This window comes from Mixophyes fleayi, chromosome 1, assembly GCF_038048845.1.
Source record: "Mixophyes fleayi isolate aMixFle1 chromosome 1, aMixFle1.hap1, whole genome shotgun sequence".
In the NCBI taxonomy this organism is placed as follows: domain Eukaryota; kingdom Metazoa; phylum Chordata; class Amphibia; order Anura; family Limnodynastidae; genus Mixophyes; species Mixophyes fleayi.
The window spans coordinates 59,813,552-59,839,939 of NC_134402.1; the positions used below are offsets into that span (position 1 = coordinate 59,813,552).

The 26,388-nt window shown below is 38.9% G+C and overlaps 1 protein-coding gene across 6 annotated transcripts in view; it reads right to left on the reverse strand.

Moving 5' to 3' along the window:
• ATP8A1 (ATPase phospholipid transporting 8A1) overlaps positions 1–21,763 on the reverse strand; it is a 145,673-nt gene extending 123,910 nt beyond the window's left edge. For 4 of the 6 annotated variants that reach the window (XM_075195121.1, XM_075195092.1, XM_075195127.1 and 1 more), the window contains exons 1-2: positions 21,215–21,461; positions 20,276–20,381 (exon numbers count right to left, since the gene is read on the reverse strand). In XM_075195121.1, coding sequence (XP_075051222.1) covers positions 20,276–20,324 — 49 coding nt within the window. In that variant the 5' untranslated portion in view covers positions 20,325–20,381; positions 21,215–21,461. Of the gene's footprint in view, positions 1–20,275; positions 20,382–20,519; positions 20,574–21,214; positions 21,462–21,711 lie in introns of those variants that run through there. The other 2 variants (XM_075195103.1, XM_075195098.1) reach the window with 2 other exon arrangements.
• Positions 21,764–26,388: the final 4,625 nt, after the last annotated feature.

The following is a 26,388-nucleotide window of genomic DNA, read 5'->3' on the forward strand; positions in this document are numbered from 1 at the left end:
CCATGCCCTCTCCCCATTTCTGCTGGTAGTCCCTTATTCCCTCTGTCTCTTTCACTGCAGGCTCCTGGGGAACTCGTCTTCCAAGTCCTTTTCACATTCTGCCCTGATCCTAACAAACATCTAGTCTACACCTGGCTATTCTTATCCGTGTTGTCTGCCTGCAGTGATGACAACACAAGCAAGCAGGCAGCTATGACCACCGGTCTGTTCTTCCAAGGGCCCTCCGCTTTCCCCTCTATAACCACAGTCAGCTATGACAAGCTGTCCCATGTGTTGCCATGTTCAATTTCAGGACTGCCGCAGGTAAAGCAAGAATGGCTTGAGCAACTTGTAATAAATGCCGAGACCAGTCCCACCAAGTCCATATACACCCAGACCCAATAGCAGCTGCTATGGTTATAGTTACAACCCTGACTTATGGACACCATCATACAATTAGTGCATTTAAATGCTCTCTATTTAATTAGCCTCCACATATGCGGCAAACAGGTAATGAAGAAATAATAAGAATTATATCCAGTATAGAAGAGAAGTCATATACTATCGTTCATCGATAATAATATAAAAGAGTCATCATTAGGGACTGTTATTTTAAACAGAAATTGAGAACAGTGAGATATAACTATCATGTAACTTGCATGGCTTAATAAAGATCCCCTTGGACCGAATCTCTATCAGTGCATCTGGGTAAATAAACTTTATTGATGGAAACTCAAAACAAAAACAACTAAACATAAAACCTAAACAAAATTAACTAAACCATAAACTTCGGTACCAATGTATAAAAGTGCAGCAATACCCTTACAAACATCTTAGATATCGAGATCCATTCCTTCAGTTAAGAGTGGACTAAACAACATGTTGCTTGTCAAAACAGAGTCTTGGGGCAGAAGTCACAAATATGAGTTTATACAGGATAGAAGATGTAACAAATCTTGCATTGGATAGGAATAGCCAACACGTATTCAGCTCAGTTCAAATGTCTTGCAAACCATGTATGTTTTACACAGGACTGGACATCCCAAGCACCCATCAATCAATTAATTTTCCTGAGGCCACATCGCATACCTTGATCTGGACCATTTTGACCAAATGTTCTTATGTATAGAATTCCTGCTGGTGTATGTGAACTGTTCCTGACCCACAGTGTTATTTAACATGGCTATTATACTTTGGAAGTTAGGCTTTTCTCGTGCCATCTATGTCCTTGTAATGATGAACATAGCGCTACCTATGTTATCAAGCTGAAAAACACACTTAAATATATGCTTATCCAGAATATCTTCTAATGATAATCCAAATACACATACCCTGAGAATTAGCGGAGGAATGTCAATTCCTGTTCTACAGATACACTCCCACAAAGAGATCCATAATCTAGGGCCTTCCAACAGTACACACAAAGAGATCCATAATCTGGGTCCTTCCAACAGTACACACAAAGAGATCCATAATCTAGGGCCTTCCAACAGTACACACAAAGAGATCCATAATCTAGGGCCTTCCAACAGTACACACAAAGATCCATAATCTAGGGCCTTCCAACAGTACACACAAAGAGATCCATAATCTGGGGCCTTCCAACAGTACACACAAAGAGATCCATAATCTAGGTCCTTCCAACAGTACACACATCAGCATGAAACTGCCGCACCTCCACATCTTGGGCAACCCAAATTATTTCCATTTCCCATCTTATACAACCAAAGGGAGGCAAGATATACACTATGTAAAATGTACAAATGTATTTGTTGAGATTTTACACAGGATATAGCATCCTTAGTACTTCCTACCATAGGATTCCAGTTTTTATATGATACTTCACCAATGTCTTTGTCACACTTGAGTCTCAAAACCGCAAGTCCTTCTGGCCTGATGTGACGCAGAAGACATACCTATAGCGCAAGTGGGACGAGTAATGTGAAGAGTATTTCTAAGAAAAGCATCAATGAATAATGGTGACCTCTCAAAGCATAGTGTAACTGCAGGTAGCTATGGAATAACCTACTTGGGACATATAACGTATAATTGTTCAATTGAAATAATCCCAAATTTATACCAAATGTTGTCCTTCTCCTTTTTGGTAAATCTGACAAATTATCATTGTCATATACGCAACTTTAATTGCATTCATGATAAATAACTAGAATGAAATCTAGCTATCTTTTTATCAGGCATTTCCTACAATAAGAAACCAGCAGTACATTTATAGGTGGTTACCTGGCTCCTGGGATGTGCTCAGCCTTGGAGAAAAGCTAATGCCAATGACTACAGTAGGTAGATGTATAATAGTGAGATAGATTATTGAAGAGGAGTCTGGTATGAAATGGGTGGGGTAACCATGAACGTAGAGACAACCCTCAATCTTATACTACATTCCCCATAAACAGTTGGATACAATAAAGTCCCAATAGGAAGGATGTATATTACCCAGCATGAAGCCGTAGACAATGCTCTCCATTGTAAATAATACTGGAAACAGAATTTTCCAGGGACAACAGAGGACAAGTCTGGCTGGAGGATTTTGCTAGAATACAATTGTAAATCTTACATCCTACTGCCCCCCAGTTACACAGACTATATTACATAGCGCTATATCTGCCACAAGGACTCTATTGAGCACATGACCTCCGACATGCTGCGCTTCTACACGTCATTTTCAGGCTACTGGCAACAGATCTGTCTGATGCGCATTATAGAGGACACAGACGTCTCTCCTCATGAAAACGCTATCCCATGAATTAATATTTACAAACCAAAAAGCAATCACAACAAACCAGTTGTCCATTGTCAATTTTATACTAGATCTTTTGGTTTGTACAATTAAAAAAAGAGCATTTTGCATATGTATAGATGTTGAACAGATAAAATCAGTGGCATCTGCCAGAGGTGACTGGATGGACCGGACACAGACCGTACACCACCGCTATCTGCCCCTCCTCTGCCCGTTCATTGCCCTCAGCCTGATGATACTGGAACAGAATTCATAATGTAGTTGACAGGGTTACAATATGTATGTATTAAGTAGACGTTGGAGTAATTAAGGGATGGGAGAGTGTTCTGTCCTTCTCCCTTGTAGTAACTAACTCTGCTGAGCTTGTTGTGCTATGTTCTGTATGTAATGGAGTATAACACGGTTAACAATACTGGAAAGTTCTGTAATGTTCCAGTTTACCCTATACTACAGGAGATCAATAGCTAAAAAACAAATTACTTTACGCACATATTAGTGGCAATTGCAGAATATTCCATTATATTTGTTCTGTACTAACTTCTGCAGTAAAGGAAATAAATCCCTAAGCACAAATGTGAGCAATACTATAAGTACTAAAATATCTTCCACTCACATCCACAAATATAACAGCTGCTGTTCCTTTGTATTCTACCTAGGTACTCGGAAATAAGAATTGCCTTTATAAAAGTACACAGATTAACCTGGCGCAATCAGACAAGGAGATAACAAATGGTCAAATGTGGAAAAATAAATAAGACATACAAATAAATACTGCTTGGGTAAATAACAAGGACTGTGTGATAATACATTTTACATCCAGGAAATGGGCATTTGCATATGGTTAGGATCAAGGTCGCTATGAAGGAAATAAAGGCTGGTTACATAATAGATGGAAATGCACAATAGATTTAACCTTGCAGTATACATGGTAGTCAGCATGAAAGACATTAAAACACATACTTTACTGCTTTTAGCTGATTGTTTTTATTTGTTCTTCTTAGATATTGGTTGACCAATATCAGAGAGTAAAATATTATCAAATTTAGATCAGTTGAAATATGGCATCCTTCTGTCATAAACGTATGATAAATTCTAAGTTACCTGGCCTTGAGAACAAAACTAGTCATTTATGAAAATACTGGTGTACAGTAGACTGTGCAGAATAGGCTGCTGGATCCCACAGCAATAATATTACGTCATTTGTCTAGGAAAACACCACCATGTCTACACAGTTACTTGCTGGACAGCTGTCATAAATGCTAGCCATTTCCAGAACACCTTAATGAGTCTGGACATTGGGATCAATAGTTACTTCTAATTAACATGGACTGGAACGTATGCTGCTGACTGACACTGTCCCTGAAATCTCCAGCAAGAAAAGCAACATTGTACACAATCAATAAGAGAGGGCAGCACAATAAGGGCTATCAAACAGGTGCAGTGCAGGACAAGAGGCTATGGAACGCTTTCTTGCGGACTTGATACAGTGGCAGCTAAGTGATCACAATGAATTCCAGACATTGCACGAAGTTAAGAGACTTGTGAGTATGTGTAAAGGATCTGTGGCACTGTGTAGGTGTGATGGTAACACTGCTTATATCCTGTGTAGACTAAATATTTCTTCTCTATATGATGTCATCACCAGACTCTGTTTGGGAGCAGATCAAAAGATTGTATCCTTGTCTGAGAGCAAGCAGTTACAGACAATGAAAAATAGGCTTCTGAGTAATATCATCATTTATTTATTTATATATATAGCGCCACTAATTCTACAGCAATGTACAGAGAACTCACTCACATCAGTCCCTGCCCCATTGGAGTTTACAGTCTAAATTCCCTAACACACACACAATCAGATACACAGACTATGTTCAATTAAATAGCAGCCAATTAACCTACCAGTATATTTTTGGAGTGTGGGAGGAAACCCACGCAAACACGGAAAGAACATACAAACTCCACACAGATAAGGCCATAGTTGAACTCATGACCCCAGTGCTGTGATAAACCCAAGTGACGGTACCACAAAAGTTTAAATGAAATAAACTGTTGCAGGTGTTACACTGATATTTTACATAATTTTATGTTACGTAATATAAAGTGCTCCATATGGTCTCACTGCATCCTCCTATCACAGCTGTGCTTTACTCAAATGGGACTTTAGTGTTAGCTTATTAGTCTTGTCTACACCAGGCTGCTAAGAACACGTATCATGGGTCACAGATTCTGATATATTCTCAGAGAATTGCAATAACAGCAGAACATATGGAACTGTACATACCTGGCAAAGGGTATTCTATGCACTGGTATATGCAAAGAACAAATGTCACACAAGGCAACATGACTGTTCAACAAGTACATAATGACAGATGGACACGATACTGTAGGCGGCTTCCTCCTAGGTGTTTATGCTGGCCATACAAAGGAAGATTCTGCCACTGGACCCATAACAGATGATTTTCATGCTGAAATATCTAAACTAGATTGTTCTTTATTTTATTTGTTTTCAAATTTCTTTATTGAAGAATGTCAAACATGTACACATCAGTAAATAAATTAGAACAAAGATATCACGAACCACGACATGTAGTATGAGGAAAGCAGTCATCTGTGAGTTTCTGAAGTGAACTATAAATATACAAGTTAACCTGTGCATGATACTCATGCATTCTAGTCAAATCAAGCTACTTAAGGTCTTAAAAAGGTTCTTGTCATGCATTTGGGCCTAGCCCAGGCCTCCTCAGGGGAAGAGCGTTACTTCCCGACGCAAGCGCCCTTTTTAATGTGTGTTCATGAGGTAAAATTACCTCACGAAAATGAGTTTGACCCTTCAACTCGTAAATTTAGCCTTTACTACCCCTCCCATGGGGGGGAAGGGGGGATGATGGAAGTTAACTGACTTCACTATTCTATTTTGAATCAATTTTTTTTTTTTGTCAAATGTCAGTATACCAAATTTCAGGTCAATTGGATGAGTCCTTTCTGAGAAAATAGTTTTTTCCACACACACACACGCCGCTAGGCCTTTTACTTTTATAATATTAGATAATGCTAAGAATTTAGTAGGTCAGTGTATAACTCCGCCCAGCAGGTGGCGCTGCAGATTGTTTTGTTTTTTTACACACACAGACTAACACACGCCGCTAGGCTTTTATATTATAGATGATATCACACATAAGATACAAAAGCCTGGAGAGACCGGTGCAACACAAGCACTCCCCTAGTCCAGAAAGATAGGTGGGTCTTGCATGAATATTCTAGTTTTGTACCAAAGGGTGTGTTGAAAACATTTTTGCATTTGTTCTCCCAGCGGGACTGACAAAGTGCCAACAAAGCTCTCCCAAGTGTCAAAAAAATCTCCCTGTATATTTTGTTTTTTGGAGGGAGGCTTCCAACCAGTCCATTTTCATGGCAAAGAAGAATTTTTCTTTAAAGAGGTCCAGTGTGGGTGATGAGCTCTGGATCCACATGTGGAGGATGCATTTTTTTGCCACTGCCGAAATAATCAGCAGCAAACGTCTGCCACCCCTGGATGTACGGGTATTTGGTGGGAGAATGCACAATATAGCCCAGTCTGGTGTGAAAGGGAGATCATTTACCAGATCAGTAGTAGCGAACCTCCACACGTGCATCCAGAACCCTCTAATAACTGGACATCCCCAGAAACAATAAAAACAAGTCCGCCCCTCCCAACCCACATTTAGGACACTTATTATCTGACAGACCCATAGACAATCTGCGATGTGGAGATATATATCCCCTGTGAAATATATTAAGGAACATTTCTACATATGTAGAGGCTGGGAGGAATCTGGTCGAGATGTTTAAGCTTTTAAGCAAAATTTCATTAGTTAAGTGCGGGAATGTCAATAACCATTGAGCATGGCTCGAGCGTATAGTAGAATAGTCTATGTTGTTTCGCAGGAGTCTATAATGAATTAAAATAGCTTTTTGTTTGGGGGGATTTAGAGTAGTATATTGTCTAATGGGTTATCCCAATCAATGTCTGAGAAAAAAAACTATTTACATAATGTTGGGCTTGGAGAATATGTCATCCCGCAGGGGCCTAGAAATGAAAATTTTTCACTAGCTTGGGCATAACGCAATGGTTTCTTAGTTGATTTATCCATCAATTGACATGCAGAGTATAGACCCTGTTGTTCCCATGTCTGAAAGGGACGAGCCGCCATGCCATCCTGAAAATCAGGATTACCAACAAAAGGAAGATGAATAGATTTGTAAGGATTTAAATGGAATTTATGTAGAAGAATGTGCCAAATCTTTCTCACAGACATCACCAGTGGGTTATCTAATAATTCTATCGATATTTCCTGGTCATGAATGTGAAGAAAAGGACTTTATATGCATAGAAGGTATAAATTGTTTTTCCAATGCCAAATTGGTATATATACTAGTTTGTGATTTTCAATCTCTCAAGTACCGTAAATGTGCAGCGTAACTATACAGAACTATATTGCGAAAGTTGATGCCTCCATTGGAAGACGTTTTTTCCTCCAAATGGAATAGACAATTCAATAAAGGTTCATCTGATTTTGTGAGAAGGGTAATGTTTGTAGAGGATATAGCAATTTGGTGAAGGACACCATCTTCAAGAGATTCGCTCTTACCAGATATAAAACTTTGAGATTCTCCCACCCTTTTATCTCTAACTTTATAGATTTGATTATACGTCTTATGTTGAGTGTATAAAAAGTGGCTAGATTACAAGGAAGGAAGATCCCCAAGTATGATATATAGTTCATCTCCTACTTCAAGGAAATGTTAGTTGCCCAATTGTGTTTATGTCTATCCATGCCCAGAGAGAAAACAGAGGATTTATTGAAATTGACCCTGAATCCAGAGACAGATCCAAACTCCTCAATCTTCATCATCAGGGGAATCAGAGCGGCCTCAGGGTTGGACACGTATAATAAAAGATCATCTGCAAATGCCGTAATACAGATACTCTCATCACCAATTTGAATCCCTTGCATGACTGGCCAATTTTGAAGAATCGATTGTTCTTTATTAAATTTTAAATAATAATCACATATAGTGTAGCTTTCAATAATGATTAAAGTGACAATAACTTGACTGTGTATTATTTATAACATATAATCAAAATGTTGCATATTGATATAATATTGAATAAGACAAGCATTATTCCAATTGTCGTCTCACACACATAAATGGTTAGGTCCATTCCAAGGGATAAATAAATGTGAATTGCTCTGAAAAATTAATTTACTAAAATGTACCTCAGGTATTGTTGATAAACAGTAATGGAACCAGTTTGCAAGATGTGCGATTAGAAGTTAGAAGCTTTTGCTAGGCTCTTTCCTTGCATTAAACACAATGGAGTTTGGTTTGCTTTGCAATAACACAAACGGTTTTATTTTACTGCAAGAATGATGGACAATACTGTGGTACCTTAACATCACTCCTGACAGTTTAATTTAATCACCATATCGATCCCATCCCCTTAGAACCATGTTTCTATAAACACCTCTTACAGCTACAGAGAGCTCTGCGAAAAATATAAACATGTCTGAAAAAATAAAAGTAGTAGGATGATTTCTTGGTGATATTATATGAATTGCAGACAGTTATCACATACCAGGGGAAATAAACAAACATGGGGGAACAAAAGTCATAAACGATGTAAAGTCCAACCAATGGTTAAACACAGGGGGTTATTGCACTATGCAGAGAGTAAGTGACTGGAGTAGTAATGCCCTAAAATGATCATGAGTTGCAGTAATGCCCACCCACCAATTAGATTTAGTGATGCCTACCATGATGTTCAGAAGAAGCAGTAATGCCCAACATGTTGCCCATTGGTGCGTGTCAGTAATGGCCACCAGGATGCCCCTTAGTTTCAGTGGTGCCCAATAAAATGGACACTGGTACAGTAATGACGACCCGGACGCCCACCAGTAAACACCCAGTAGTACTCAACCCCTTGCCATGGTTTTCCTCTCTGCACTCCAGTGTCCTGGACTGCTAAACGGGTTGTAGGTTTCCCCCAGGGCTGCTAACTAGAACACAATGTGACATAAGAGCACGTGGCTTCTGGTTGGTCATCAGTGGCCAATTAGAAAACAGAAAATGCATCAACACACCAAAGAAAGGAGTAATACAAAGTTATGTGGCCAGCTTCCTCTTCCACCCCTCATCACCCTCAAAGTCTTTAAGGTGGTATGGAGGAAGGAGAGGAGTCAAATATTTGATTTTTGAATGTTTGAGAAGATACTGCAAAGATCTAACAGCATAACCTATAACAGCATAACCCCTTACAGAAGTATTGGTTTTGGTTACGGCACCTGTACTCTGTACTACCACAGGTCTCTACTGCACAAATAAACAAAATGTATAGTTTCTCTTAAAATTCCATCTTCTCAACTTGGATTTTCTAACAAATATTTGTTAATACCATAATGCAACACTAAGTGCCTGCTATTATATTAAAGATAAAAAAAGTGAGGAAGCGCTGATATAATTAGCACATTTATTAGTTCATATAGAACTGAAACCCGATAAATTGGATACTTTTATGCAGATAAAATAAAGAATAAAAGTATATATAGAATATATTTCAACCGAAAATCCCAGAACTCAAACAATCCGGATTGAAAATAGAAAAACACGTAAAGTCAAACTAATATTAGCACATCAACACATTGGCCAGCAATCATAGATAGTTCAATTAATCCTCATATTGATAGTGTCAACACGAGAATTATACTTCATAGCCAAGTAATCCAATATCCAATTGAGCGCGTGTCAGCGTTATCACTCGGTCCAATAAAATGGCTAGTATAACCACACAATATAAGGCATATGTTGGTAAATGTATTTCCAAGGACACACATATATTCATTAGGACACAAATAGGAATCCAATAGTCATATGTCAATGGTATATTCAAAACTTATCTTTATGGAGACTCCTGTGTATTATCGTCCGATGGAATAGCAATTCCGGATTGGCTAATGAAATAGCCATTAGCCAATCCGGAAAGTATATTGTGTATCCTCACATGTAGCAGCTAATTGTAATCACACTGCTGATCGGGATTTCGGAAATGATATCACTGACGCGTTTCTCCGTCATTACCGACGGTTTCATCAGAGGCAAGTCATTATATTAGCTCTTTCATTGTAGGCCATTACCACAGGATGGGTTTTGATATTTTAAGACTTACAGGTACATTTTCATGGTCATTCCTCCTGCATACTATAAAAATATCAGTAAGAATAGAATAGTTTTCGAAGCTACCAAAAGCAACAAAACCTTTAATGGGAGTATCATATGTTGTATTATTATTATTATTATTATTAGTATTATTAAATATCCCTTCTACCTAGTAGGACCATGAACAACAATTTAGAGGAAGAAAAAAAAAAAATGTTAAAACGTAACTGAGCAATTTAAACAAAATGCCTTATTTACGAAGACAACCTTAAGAAAGTGAGAAGCATTTCCTTGACAAGATTCCTGACAATTTCAATAGTTTAATTAAAATTTAAGTCATATCTCGTCCTACATTCCTTTGGCAAATTGAGGTTAACTATGCATAGATTTACATGCATTACATTCATTAAAAGTTTAAAAAGTGAATTCCGACATTCCTACACAAAACTAGACTGAAGTATAGAACATCAAACAAAGCTCTATCACAAAAGAGAAGAGAACTGTTTTCATTGTCTATTTTTAAGGTTCTCTCCAAATGACAGAGACAAGGACAGTCATTCTGTCTACACGACTAGAATCCTGCTACATCTGTCTCTGCCCTCTCATTTACAAAATAAATCCATTGACATACAGCACAGAATGCCAGAAAGAAAATGGAGAAAGCAAAAGCCTGAAATATAATTAGCCGATTATACAGTACTGAATCAGAATTTGACAATTCAGGACAAATCTAGCAATACTTGAATTATTTTTTAAGGAATACTAGCTTAAGATAGGATATTTTTAGAAAAACATATAGCATAGGTTATGTCAAAACATTATTTTAGAGGAAAAAAAGTGCTACCATATTAACAGTGGATCATGTTCTTAAAAAAATCTTTCCATAAACCACAATTTGATTTATGTAGATGGAAGGATTTATACCTATATAGGTGTTTACAGAAACAAACTGCATTGATCGAGGGACGTGGTATTGATGGGAGAAGTCAGTATTAAAAGACATCTCTCAAACTTTGAAACACATTGGTCAAATTCAGTGGTGTAATTATAATCTACATTACAGAAAAACTTTCTGTTTTGTGAAGCAACACTTGTAATAACTGAAAACTATTTGTAATCCGTTTACTGAAATTAAAGGTCTAATTTATTTAGGCCTAGTGCAGGGGTTAATATTGTATTGATAACAGCAATACAAATGCTCATGGGCTCAATTTGGGAGCACAAGAACAGCCCATCAATATCTAAATGTTAAGATTTGCTGCTATGGCCATGGAAAAATGAATGAGAGTTGAATCTTCATTAGTTTCTATATAACACATATATTTGTAAGGAGAGTGCGCGTGTGTGTGTTCGATAAATAATAAAACTATTCTTTTCTAAGCAAAACAACCTTGTAATAATAATCAGTGTGTTGTGATATCAGAACACTCTGCTTTTGAAGGGATAATATATCCTGTATTGTAGATTATAAAGGTATTAGAAGTACATGAACAGATTTATGACTACATAAAATCACAGGTTTGAAGGTTGAGATCTTTCATACGGTTTATGTAACTCCGAGGTCACTTAGTCTACTTATAATGTAAACAGTACAGGATATATTAGCCCTTATAATCTATAATATAAATGTCTAGTGGCGTGTGTTAGTCTGTCTGTGTGTGGAAAAAATAAAACCAAGCTGCAGCGCCACCTGCTGGGCGGAGTTATACACTGACCTACTAAATTCTTAGTGTGTGTGGAAAAAAACCTCAGAAAGGGCTGAAATTTGGTATACTAAGATGTTTTTAATTTGTTAATTTAATTTGTTAATTGTTAAAAGTGTTTATAAAGATTTTAAAAAAATATATATATATATTTCTTGAAGGAGAAGTGACAGTTGGGAGTGGTTGGTGGTTGCCGGGGGTGACAGTGGGGAGTGGTTGGTGGTTGAGGCCTGGGCTATGGCCCAAATGCATGACAAGAACCTTTTTAACACCTTAAGTAGCTTGATTTGACTAGAATGCATGAGTATCATGCACAGGTTAACGTGTACTAAAATAATAAGACAAGGAAACGTATTGGTTATAGTTTTGGGAAGAATATTATAAAAAAAAAAAACAAAAAAAAAAACCTGTGAATTAAAAAAGAGAAAGTGATGTGATGTAAATCAGGAGGAAGTGTGGTAAATAATTCACAATGTGTTATGTGTTGTAATAGAGTCAGTTACTTGGAGGACAAAGTGCAGTGTTGGTAGTGACGCAAGTAGAGATGGCGGCTGTTAACAGTTTTGTTCTTTGCACAGTAAATTCAGCAATATCTCCTTCGTATTCCCTGCATCTAAATAAGAAGAATTCAATAGAATGTGCAATAGTCAGTGAAGGCCTGTGTAGCATCTCAGCAACTGTGCAGTGAAGGGAATAGCACACAACATCTCCACTTTTCAAACTCGTTTGATATATTTACCCCTAGATCATTAGTTTAATTACTTTGACAACTTGGACCAAAATAAACATTTTGGTATTTTTTTTTAGTACCACTGTATTAAATCAAGAAGTTTTAGTAATTTTTTAAAATTATTCTCTTCATTTGTCTTAAGGAGAGAAAGTGAAGCTATTATACAACTAGCTGTGACAAGTTTGTTTGAAGACAATAAATTACAAAGTATTTAAAAATGAGCCATAGTCATAAGAATTATGTGTGGGATATTATCAAATATACAGCATATCATAGCAAGTTTAGACAGTATTGTGTACACACAATGAGGATATTTTCATAACACAACCATTATGCTGAGCTACAATATTCTTATAACCACAGAGGTTCTCTACCAATCCGTTTTCACAAGCCCATTTGAATTAAGAAAAATAAATATTTCTTAAGTTAAAAAAAACAAACAAACAATGGTGCATTGCATTTAATACCAACATGTGAAAAATAGGTTATTAGAACCATGATATAGAATTGTGACAACTAACACTTCATGCCTTAAATCTACACTTTTATCCTGCAGTGCCTCTAATCATACAAAAAAGTAACATTTTTCACAGTCAATAATTCCTTTTAATATCTTCACATTAATATTTGTGAAAGTCAGGTAATATTTGACTACAAAAGATGATCTCCTTAATTCATGTTCTAAAGGAGCACTCACTCCAAAACCCCAAGGTAGTAATGTGCATATAATTGTATCTATTGTACAAAAAAGTTAAAGGCAATGTTTTTGTTAAAGAACAAGTAAAAAAAAATGCTCAATGTGCACAAAGGAATGTAAGGGCAGGGGCATTTATCAAGTAAGAAACTTCTACATACAGGAAACATTTAGCAAAGCAAAAATAGCCCCAGAGCGACTGTATAGGCAACGGTGTAAGTAAAGTGCCAGATTAGCATAGTGACAATAACAGCCACATATATACTTCAGTTGTGACAATATTGTATATATTACACACTGTAAATGGCTGGGTAAGGTAATAAAATGATTAGATCACAGTGACGACACATGTATGTTGGGGCTGGGGATTTTCCTGCTGTGATTCCAGTGTCATTATGCCCAGTTGTTTTACCTCTAATTTCATTTCAAACATAGACATATTTTCCTTTGTCTGTTCTCTTTTTTCCCCCCATTTATTATTTTCACGTTCTTCATATGTTTATATGTATAGGATATTCTTTGAAGTCAATGTTTCTAATCTCCAAGAGCATTATATATAATTGTGACAATTGCTATGTTTAGGATATATTAGAACTGACTGTTTTGTATATTTAAGGAGTATGCAGCCATTTACAATCATTTTTTTTTTATTTCCTGTAAGTAATTTACATTATTATCCTGACAATTTAATTATATGTGTATTATCACTATACTACTTTATACTTGCTGTTTCCTAAACAATCTCTCTTTGGATATTATTTTTGCATTGTATGTAGAAATGTCTTGAAAAAGTCTCTGCTCCTACACTTCTTTTTGTACAATCATTATAGGAAAAGGGTGATCCACTAGTTTCTGGGTCTTTAAAAGAAAAAAAAAAAAATATCACCGCCACCAACACAATATATATTTACATATGTATAATTAATGTATGTATTAAATGTGTCAACATTAGAAAAAAAAACACCTCTGGGGATAAATGTATCAAGCGACAAGTTTGTGGCGGGTTTGAAAAGTGGAGATGTTGCCTGTAGCAACCAATCAGAGTCTCGCTATCATTTTGTAGAATGTACTAAATAAATGAGTTAGAATCTGATTGGTTGCTATAGGCAACATCTGCACTTTTCAAACCCGCCAGAATCTCGCAGTTTGTTACATTTACCCCCAGGAGTATGAAAAGTATATAAATACATAGACAAGACAAGAACTTCCACCACTACAGGCAATGTGTTTAGAAATGTCACTCTTTGGTATAGGGATTCCTACTGACCATGTCTCCATTGTGTCTGGTTCACCATGTGTTGCATGCATTAATATATTAAGGGAACAGATGTAGCCACAAAGATTTATATCCGTTAACACGGCTGTGTAAAGACTGACTACACACCAGAAATACTGCAGCAACCATCCAATCGGCTCCACTGATAACCTTCCAATGCAGGCAGCTTACATACGGTTAACCTGAGTGAAGCATTGGATGTAAGCTGGGGTGAGTATTTGCCAGTGCACAGTGACCCTGATAACAGTTGTACTAGCTGGAGGGATAATTGGCAAAACATTATTGTAACAGTTCACCTTTACATTCTCTAGTCCTCTGGACCTCAAGACAAAACTAAGGGCTCCTCCCTCCTGATAAAGACACTTTCTCATGAGACATTAACAAAAGTAGCATAAAAACACCTTCATATATGGGCTTGCAACCACTTTATAATGCTACAGTTATAGGTAATGGGAAGTATGATATTGAACAATGATTTTATCTACAAAAGCAATAAAGAACACTCAGTACAAATCAGACTTATTGCATTTGCATGAAGTGAAATCTACATGCAGTGAGAGGGTCACAAGCATTAATTGCTTCTTTAAATAGGCTGGTCACTACCTGAACATCTTCCTAAATTAGAAACCACGCAGTGCTTGTTTACTGAACATCACAAGTATGTTCATGACTCCAGCAGCTTGTTGTAAAACATATTATTAGAAAGTTCTTTATAACATACAAATTCAGATATTTATCAGTTCATTATTAAGATATAGTAGATCCCAAACCTATTATGTACTAGCTTTGCAGCAGAGTTTGACTTGGGCTTCTAGGACAGGCATCAGCTGGAAAGCCAAAGCTTGCAAAGCACACGTTTGTCAATATGTGGCACAGTGGTTAGCATTGTTGACTCACAGCATTGGGGTCATGGGTTTGATACCAACCAAGGCCCTATTTACGTGGAGTTTATATGGTCCCCTGGGTTTGTGCGAGTTTCCTTCGGGTGCTCCCGTTTCCTCCAACACAGTCCAAAAAAATACTTGTAAGTTAATTGGCTTTCGACAAAATTGACGTGTGTGTGTGTGTGAATGTAGATTGCAAGCTCTAATGGGGCAGGGACTGATGTGAATGATTACATATTCTCTGTACAGCACTGCACAATGATTGGCTCTATATAAATAATAATAATAATAATAATAATAATAATATGCACAGACCTCCCATGGACATCGCTGTACTAACTGCAATAAACATGGGCAGCACGGTGGTTTAATGGTTAGCACTTCTGCCTCACAGCGCTGGGATCATGAGTTCAATTCCCAACCATGGCCTTATCTGTGTGGTGGAGTTTGTATGTTCTCCCCGTGTTTGCGTGGGTTTCCTCCCACACTCCAAAACCATATTAGTAGGTTAATCAGCTGTTAATAAATTGACCTTAGGCTCTCTCAGTCTGTGTATGTGTATATTAGGGAATTTAGACTGTAAGCTCCAATGGGGCAGGGACTGATATGAGTGAGTTCTCTGTACAGCGCTGCGGAATTGGTGGCGCTATATAAATAGCTGATGATTATAAATGTAGTAGGACACAAGTAATTGTGTTCAATGAAATCTCGGGTCAAATTATGACATTTCTAGCTCAGAAAGCAGATGACTTTCATAACACCAATCACTTCTTTTTAGAGCTCACATGATGCTGCATACTTCAAGTGTGAAATAAAATTGGGAGCATGTAAGCTGCCAGGAAGCAGCTAAACTAATCAGCGAGAAGCCTGTAGCACCCATCCAGAGACAAGAATGTATTCATAGATAAGGGTGACACTAGAATTCTGGTTTCCTTATTAGTTACCACATATATGTTTAGACACAGCTACAATTATATAGTGTTCATATATATATATATACATATAAAAGGAGAAATACTAGTTCATCATTGAATAACACTTATGGTTTTTCTTAACTTAGCAGAAGTATCTCAGTTATCATCCCAATTAGACATCAAATGTTTTCAAAGCTATTCCACAAAATATATGCACAGCCGAACTTCGCACATTTCTCCAGCAGAATTTGGACTTCAGTGTTCAGTGCGAAATTCCCCCCATTTTTGTTCTGCCTGGAGTTTAAACCCCACAGAAAAGAATTAATTGACCGTCATTATCCCAGTTCTATTAACAGACCATAAACTGTGTTAAACAAAATGCTTTGGGGGCAGATCTATCAAACCTTCTAAAAAGAAAAGTGTAGGTGTTGCCCATAGCAACCTATCAGATTCTAGCCATCATTTTATAGAATGTAACAGATAAATATCTAGAATCTGATTGGTTGCTATGAGCAACACCTCCACTTTTTCTTTTAAGACGGTTTGATAGATTTACCCGTTAGTCTTGAATTACAGCTTTCCATAAACCAAAGACAAATGAAAGTTCTGCACTTATTCCGAACACATTCCAAACATAGTGCCCCAGACGAAAACACAAATCTTAGCTTACACATGCACTGGGACCAGTAACATGAGAAATAGGGCACATTGTGTGTCAACTTTTAGACTGCAACTGTATGAAAGGCACCAATGACCCTTACTTGTTCCAAATGCATAAAATATAGGTGTAAACAAGGCCTTGATAAGATGACTTATACAAACAAACATTCTATTTTACATGATAGCTATGGGGTTACTCCTTATTCAAACTCTATCGTGGCGATTTATGCACGCTTTAAACATGAATAAAATAATATATGTTCTGAATTATATTCTGATAAAATGGTGCGCTAGAACTAACCAAGAGTCAAGTTATAAACACGAGGTTTTGTGTTTCTGACAGAAACAAACAGGCACAGAGGATACCCTTTTATATGAATAATGCAGTACTTCACAGCAAGCTGAGCCATCATTCCCTCAGCGCTGGAGGAGACTACAATTTTATTAAGCGGACACGTCTGACCTACATCAAAGTCAAGATGCATGGAAAACTTTATCAGAAGGTGCCAAAATTTTGCGAGGAAAGGCCTTTGGAAGTGATGGAAATGTCTGTAATACTTCACCTATATGAAGGTTACTCTGCTGTTAACTAGTCCAGATGTGATTTTTCTGTAAACCTCCACAGCTCGTTTTAACTAATAGAATTTAGTCTACTTACATGTACCCATTTTCATGGAAAGTAACAGGACGGTATTTTCTGCTTATTTTTAAAACGCTGCCTCTTTCCTTTTATTTTTCTTGAAATTGCACCCATTACCACCTACTACGCACTGAGTAGAATTATGTTATAGGCTGAATCCATATATATGGGGCAGCACAGTGGCCTAGTGGTTAGCACTTCTGCCTCACAGCACTGGGTTCAAATCCCAACAATGGCCTTATCTGTGTGGAGTTTGTATGTTCTCCCTGTGTTTGCGTGGGTTTCCTCCGGGTGCTCCAGTTTCCACTCCAAAAACATACTGGTAGGTGAATTGGCTGCTATCAAAAATTGACCCTAGTGTCTCCCTCTCTGTCTGTGTGCGAGTGTGTGTCTATATTAGGGAATTTAGACTGTAAGCCCCAATGGGACAGGGACTGATGTGAGTGAGTTCTCTGTACAGCGCTGCGGAATTAGTGGCAGTATATAAATAAATGATGATGATGATATAAAGAGAAAGCAACCTATGAATTCAATAGGACAATGTGCCTCAGTGATGTAATAGAATCCCATTAAATAGTTGCATCCTGAGGACTACACTTTCAGTCCACAAAACGTCTGCCTCCACTGCGCTACAGTATGTAGACAGCAGATCCACTTTAACGATAATTCTACCAATAAGTTAACTTGCAGCCAATAAGTTAACTGAGCAGAACTGTGGAGGTTCCATGTCAGGAACCCATCAGGAAAACTCACTTCCACCAGAACTGCAGCTCTGTCCAATCAACGCCTGTATTATAAACTGACAGAGTGTGGTGTAGCTTTACACTATCACAGGTTGTCGATGTAAAGACGACCTGTTGCTACGATGATGAGTTTCACCCAATTGTAGGGGTCTCGTCGTGGAACATCGCAGTTCTGCTAGTTTGGAGGAGGAAAAATGGACTTTTAGGTGGAGAAAAGCCATAGCTGCAACTACACAAAAGAACATTTTATTTTATAGATATCTGCAGAATTCGCTGTAAACTTTCGCAATACTGGGACCACCGGAATGTATAGTTTCTAATGATTAACAGAGTGTGACCATTGTTACAAAGTGCATTAGTCAGACAATGCACAAGTCTTCAAATATTTTATTTATGTGTATTATATCCTGGAAGCCAAAACAAAACAGGTCTCAGTACGCCACCATGGACAGCAATAGCAACATTAACATTTGCAGACAATGAAGTTGTACCACTCAACATATTGAGAAAGAGCATTTTAATTAACAGCAAGACAAAATACGATGTTGCAAAAACACAAAAGCATATAAAAAAACCCAATAAGTACAATGTACCTTCGTCTAACAGTAGTGGGGCAAAGGCATACTTTTCCATTAAATGAGGAAAATGTATGACTATTCAAAAGGCTTTTTTTACATAAAAATCCAATTATCACCAGGATTTTATGTTTTAACACTTTCACACCTAAGCTTATCATATGTCAGAAAATGTGAAACTGAGCGGTTATGTAAGAGGTGCTAATTAGCACTTAAAACCAAGGGACTGGTTTTTTTTTTATCCTTCATCATTTTCAGCCATATCCAAGAGAGTGTGTGTGGATTATGAGGCTAAAATCTTTACACTGCAGAGCCTGGAGTCTATGCAGCAGTAACACATGATAACGTAGTACAATGGACAATATCTTTTGCACAGTTAATAGCATATGGCTGCCATGGTTTAATACTATAACAGTGCAAGTCCTATTAATCTTTAAATTTAGAGAGGCTTTACATTTCGGTCAGACTAAACACACAATGCACTACATCCTGGGACCATTATTTTTTGAGCTTTAACAGCAAAATGTGCAATCATCAAGCTGTGCAAAGGTTCAAAGGAAGCAACACTGCCGGCTTTAGTTGAGAGAAACATATGGTCTCTTATATTAGCCCACTTTGATGTAGTTAACCCTGCTGTAATCATTACCCCAGCCCTTCATACACTCACACCTACTTTTCAGGTAAGCAGGGATTGGAGTCACAGTCACTGTTTAAAACGCTTTGTTAGCTGTGCCTTATACACTGAATATAATGGTTGTAAGAATATATCTGAGCAGTCCCTGCCTGCAATGGATATATGGAAACAACTGACCCACCCCCCACTGTAATACCCTATAATATGGTCACAAATTAACTCATTAGACACCACAAAGTCTTACTAAACATCCAGATCTGATTATTATATCAAGCTGTGTTAAAAACAATGTCTGACAAGTGATACACTGCAGTATCCATGACCAATCATTTAATATGTAATCAGTCAGCAGTAAGATAAGTAGAGCAAGCACTGGGCGCAGTAAAGCCAACAGATAAAGCTCAAGTGTCAGATCATAAAATCACATTACAAGTTATAAAATACATTGCTGGATTATAAATCACATTTATACCCCAAAACACAATTTTTAAAAAAAGGTACATGCTAATTCCAATGCACGTCTTATCAATGAAAAATAATTGTATAACATAAACTTACTGTATTAAATATAGATCACAGATACAAAAAATATTATAACAGAGCTCTGTATCCATCAATAATGCCCTGCTGCAAATGCTAACATAACAGCACATTCATTTAAACCTACAGATCAAACCTTGAGTTAACTCACAAACCAGTATAGCAATCATTTAATGGACATCAATAAAGCATCTACAATTATAATAATATAACTGCTGTTATGACTAATAACATAATAAATGGTGAACAGGAAACATATGGTTGATAAATTGAGTTACAGTAAAATTCAATGGTACACTAAATGCAAAGAAATGAAATGGGAACAAAAAAAGACCATCTCCAAAGAATACCTACCCCCAACTCTGGATCGGAGATCAGACACGGTGGTCTGTACAGTAGACATATTGCTGCCAGTGGATGCTGCTCCTCAAGTCCTTTTAACACTCAAACTGCTGTTGTCCTGAAAATAAAAAAGAATAAATAATATTTCATTATAAAAATAGAATACACTAGCGCAAAACCATGGAACAGAGTAAAAAGATATTGAAAAGGTTGTGAATCCCTGGTCCCCCATGCATGTGAAACATAGCTTAATTACCTTAATCATAACGAGCATGACAAAAAATACTTTAAAGTGAGTTAAAGAGCTGTCAGTGCAACAGGAAGGAATACAGTACAATGAGAGGATGTTATATATATTGATAAATCATTTTAATAAGACAGATGGGAGTAAAAGTCACAGTGAAGTAAGACATTGCATGATACAAAACAAAATAATTACTGAGCACTTATAAGATGGGAGGAGAAATTATGTCATACCAAAGTGGGGGTTTAGATACCAATATAGAAATGAGGATGGGAATGAGGTAATCATGTGTTGCTGATAAGAGTGACAGATGTGAAATGTAACTATACCACCGAATAGGCTAAGACAGCTATTGATGGGATGTGAATGGATCTCAAGAGAGGTTGGGTGCAATAATAGGAAATGACTGGAGGTTGAATGGGAATGACAGGAAAGCGGTGAATGAAAGAGTCTAGGGGTACTGTCTGACCCAGGAGGATGTGAGGGGGCGGATTACTACAGGAGGAAGATGGCAATCAGGAGTGGGGTTAATGAGTGGTCAGAGGTTTAGACTCAGTAGGATAAAGGGAGGGGGGGGGGCTGGGAATATTTGGAGGTTGCTTATCTGCAAGTCGCAAATAGAAGTGTGAATGTAAGAGGAGAGATACACAGTAGTATGTCCATAATATGAATGATCACACATAGAGATGATGCCTGGTGAGCAGTACCGGGGGGGACCTGTCCGATGAGCAGGGCCGGATGTGGGGACTGTCACTTCATTGCTCCCGGGCTCTCAGCAGCACAGCGAGCCCTCCGCAGTCCATCAGTACAGGTCAGCGGGAGGCAGCTCCTCTGCTCAAGACAATTGGTCAAATGCGTTTGTCTATCTATTCCTCGGGGTGCATGTGTACCCCGGCCAGCCAGGCTCCCTCTACCGTCTGCGGATCACCCCAACTACAGCTCTTCCTCCCCAACTGCTCAAACCACAACTGAAGACAGACAAGCCTGGCCGCCCGCTCCCTGCTCGGAGCATACCACCCAGCGTCAGGGGGGGGGGGAGACACTACTGCCATTGTAGGGATCGATAAACGGACAGGAATGAACGCAGCTGTCTCCAGATACAGTGATAACACTTCTAAAACGTTCATATGAATGCACTATGGTATAAAGAAAAGATACACTGCACAATAAGGAAGTGCTGTCTCATCCCAGCTACCCCTCTTACCTGTCTCAGTTGGTGGCTCTTTGCTGTTGAGCCGCAGCCAGCTCCAGGCAGACAGCAGAGAGGCAGTGCTGCCAGTGACAGGCTGTATAATTCAGTGCAGTCCTTACATTCATTAATTTATTACTCTGTTGTGAGTGTGACTCACGTCTCAAGAGAAAATCTTGGACTTGTGACCACTGGTCGTCCTTACAAAGCTCCTCAGGCTGCAGTACAATGACAACAACACGTACATAGTCCTGATAGATATTAATACTGCGCTAGCTGTTTAAGCAAGCAGTGCATAGCATTGAACAGCGTTCCACATTGTCATATACTGTTGGTTAATAGCTCATCTAGAAGTGAAGATATTTTAAGAGACAATATATTTGAATAATTAACATCTAAGTAGGAAGAATAGCATTTCTATAGCTCAGCACTTTGTAGGAACAAACAATACACACACACACACACACACACACATATATATATATATATATATATATATATATATATTGTGTGATACACTCATATAGAGTCAATCAGAGAGAGGTTTTCTCAAAGGAATGAAATACTGTAAGTGAAAGGGTGATTCCTGGAGCTGTCACATTAGACAAGGGACTTTCCTCTTTCCGCAACAGGTCAATCAGGGCACTTCTGGGGTTACAAGTGTGATAAATTATACATATACACTTCACCTATCATGTGTAAAACATCAGTGTCGGGAATACTAAACCATCAGGAAATGAAGATACTTGTCATTTAGGTTATGTTGTTTACTGCCCTAGTTTGTTTATATTTACCAAGAAGTTGTTCTAGTTTTTTTCATGTTATTTTGTGTCATACCTATATTCTCTTATTAATGCCACAATTACCTTAAATAGCTACTGTCCCTACTTATAGCGGAGTCAGCCTTTTTGTGGATTGCAGCCTATCAATATTGTAGGACACAGGGAGCTTCCTATGCTACTGATGTCATTAGATTATAGTGAATTGATAGGATGATCATTGGTTTAGTATTTTTCCTTTGGAAAATGAGCGGAGATTTCTACCATAATTGCCAGCAATGTACGTGGCAAGATGTCCGCTGGCCACATCGTCAGCAATTGCATCTCCCCAAGGTGTATGTCCCTAAGAAACCTAGCAAAGGGGTTGTGTTTAGCCCGACACTGTATTCCAATATTCTGTAATAAATATGGGAAGTAATTTGAGTTACAGCATCAGTTGTTTCTTCTATGGTGGATGCTTATTTCAACAGTTGGAGACACTCTTCACTAATAATTTTTCATCACATTTAGGGGCATATTGAATTAGCCACAATGTTCCTTCGAACATCACAGCTGAACACTTTTTGCAGTACTACGGTACCTCAGCATTGTCAATATCTCCTCGCTCCCCTATGGGGGGGCGAAGAAAAATCAGCAATGTTACATCATCGCGGAGTGTCTTCACGGCCATTCGGGAGGCACTCCGCGGTTAATTGAATATGTCCCTTAGAGTGTCTTGGTTATTATAGATTCTTGGTTTAGCCAACAAAGCGATTGCCTTCTCTGTGTTTAGGTAACAGATATAAGTGCAGGGAAGTTGAATCACTGGGTATAATTAGGGGATTCATCCTTGTATTATGAGAGGGCAAATACTGGTGTAATGAGGGTGGAAGGATGTAATAATGAAGGGCGCAGGCTGGAATAATGAGGAAATCCAGGCTGGTAAGATGAGAGGGCACAGGCTCCTGCATTGTCGGGGCATAGGCTTGAAAAATGAGGGGTTGCAATGCGGTACTGTATAATGAGACAAAGACTGGTATAATGAGGGGCAAGGGCTGGTTTGATGAGGAGGTGCAGGATGGAGTATAGGGAGGTGTAGGCTGGTGTAATTATGAAAAGTAAGATCGTATAATATTGAGCAAAGGTTGTAATCATGGCAAAGAAACAGGTATAATGGTGGAGTACCAGGTTGATATAATAAAGACGTTGGGTACCAACTAGTATGACAGGAGCACAGACTGGCATAATTATTATCATAGCTTTGAAAGGTGACACAGTGCTCTTCAGCTTCGTACAGTGGGGAAGCAGGACATGCATAAAACACGGACAAACAAGATAGACAATATAAATGCAGACATGAAAACAAAGGGTAGGGAGGTCCCTGCTCATAAGAGAGCTTACATTCAAATTGGATGTGAGAACAGATGAAACCAGAGGAGCGTTTTTGGCTCATAATGACGATTGGGACAGTTGTGAGAGTGCATAAGTGCGTAGTATAGGTGGGAGTAGAATAAGCTCTAATATAGAGATGGGCTAGGAATAAAGCTGAGAGTGGAGTTAAATGTGACACCAAGGCATGGGAGACTGAAGAAATTGTGATATTATTGACAGTGATGGAGATTTGAGGGGAGGTCATTTTGAACTTAAGTTAGCGTTGGGAAATCCATGTGGAGATAGCAGAAAGACAGTTACATGAGGAGGAGAGAGATCAGGGCAGGAGATGTAGATTTGGGTGTCTCCAGCATAGAGGTGATACTGGCCGCCAAAAGGTTAAATTATTTTCCCAAGAGCAGAGGTGTAAAGTGAGAAAAAGAGAGGACCGAGAACAGAACCTTGTGGAACCCTAACATATATAATGGAGGGGATGGTGTACCAAAGGTAGTGACACTAAAGGAGAGGTTCGATATGTAGAAAGTGAACAGGAAAGAACTGTGTCATAAAGGCCAATGAAGTAAAGGTTGTGCAGGAGAAGAGGGTTATTAAGAGTTTTGAAAGCAACAGAGAGGTCCAATAGGAGGAGTATGGAGAAATGACCCTTAGACTTTGCAGTAAGTAGATCATTTTTGTGAGTGGAGTCTCATTCTTGACTCTGAATGTGAGAGGAGAGAAAGTGAGGTAGGTGGTATACACTGTGGTTGTACACAGGTCGCTCACGTAGTATGAAAGCAAAGGGTAAGAGAGAATTAGGACAGTAGTTGGATCGAGGTTGGGTTGAGATATAGTTTCTTGAGATTGTGTGTTTAATGGAAGACATAAATGTGTCAGTGGCGAGAGACAGGTTGAAGAAGTAAGATAGAAGTGGGCATGCAATCGGGGAGATGGAGTGGGGAAGTTGGAAGGGAAGAGGTTTGGGGAGTCAGGTTGTAGGGTGAGATAATGAGATGAATGTGTAGACTTCTTCGGTTACAAGGACTGTAAGAGAAGATGAGTGGAGTGTTCATGATTTAGCATGAGGAAATATATTGTTGAATGGTGTTCATTTGTCTTTGAATTATGTGTCAATCAAAATCTGAGGCTGTGAAAGAAGAGTTGCAGGTGGGCCGAGTTGAAGGTGGCAAAGAGGCAACAGGAGGTTAGGGTTGATGTTAGAGCTTTGAAGTATGTTTGCTAGTCGAGTGTAAGGGCAGTGTTGTGAGATGATAGGATGAATTTCTGGTGGAGAAAGTTGGCATAGGAACGGGATTTCCTCCAGTGGAGCTCATCAGTGCAAGAGAACTTTTGTAGGTGTGCCATGGTTAATGTTTGGATTGATGGAGACTGTAAGTGGTGGTTGAAGCTGCATTGTCTGTGACTTAAGTGAGGGTTTTGTTGTAGAAAGAGGGAGTCAGTTAAAGTCCAAACAACGAGCGTCACAGGAGACAATAATTGTATTTGTGAAAATGTGAAGTTGATTGGGTCAAAAGTATTAGGCCTCACTATCTGCATGTAGATTTGAGTGCTGTGACAGGATGGACCTCCTATGGCATCCTGGCCGTTGTTGCTAGGGAGCGGCTGGGCTTGCCTTGCCACCGTCCACTTTTTTTTATTCCAAATGCGCCCTTTAACCGCAGTAGGAGGGGCTTTTGCTGCTGCCACCACTAGGCTCCTTAGCGACACCTAGAACCTCGTCTTTCTGGGTAACTCTCAATGCTATTGTACCCCCTTGCTGGTACAACTGGGCTTGGACACCTGACCTCTTGCCTTCAGATCAGGGTTGCTGTGGATGGTTTTCACTGGCCTATTACACTGGCCAGAGCTGAAAGGTAGTGGGTAGAGCGTTGGTACTAGACGCTGGGTTCCAACCTCAGAACAGCTGGATGTAAGGAAACATACCTTCTCCTCGTTCCGGGGATCCGTTCTATCAGTCGCGTGGCACTTCCTGATGTGCAACAGGGTCCAGTTATCTTGAATCTTCCTCTTCCAGGGGCGAACGGAGGATTGTCGGGGGGGGGGGGGGTTTCTTCAGCGCTGTCCTATACAGCAGCCGCGGTGCTGTCCTATACAGCAGCCGCGGTGCTGTCTAAGAAGCGTCCGCGGCGCTGCTGTATACACTACTTTGACAGCGCCGCGGCTGCTGTATAGAACAGTGCAGCTATAGCGGCCACTTAGTTAGCGCAGGGGGGGGGTTTCTGGAGACTCAGAAACCCCCCCCTGCATGCGCCACTGCTTCCCCATGTATATAAGAAACGTTCTGGTGCTAGCTCAGTGTCAGAGTAACAGTTTATCTAGCCGCCTGACTCCTGTGCCTTCTTACTGCAATATCCTGGTAGTTCCTCTGCATCTGTTTAATCCTTTGTGTACCAAACCCAGCTCGCCTCCTGACTTCTCCCTTGGATCTCCCATGTGCAAGCCAGTCATCTGAATTGTGTATCCGACCCAGCTTGCCTCCTGACTTCTCCCTTGGATCTCCCCTGTGCAAACCAGTCATCTGAATAGTGTACCAGACCCGGCTCGC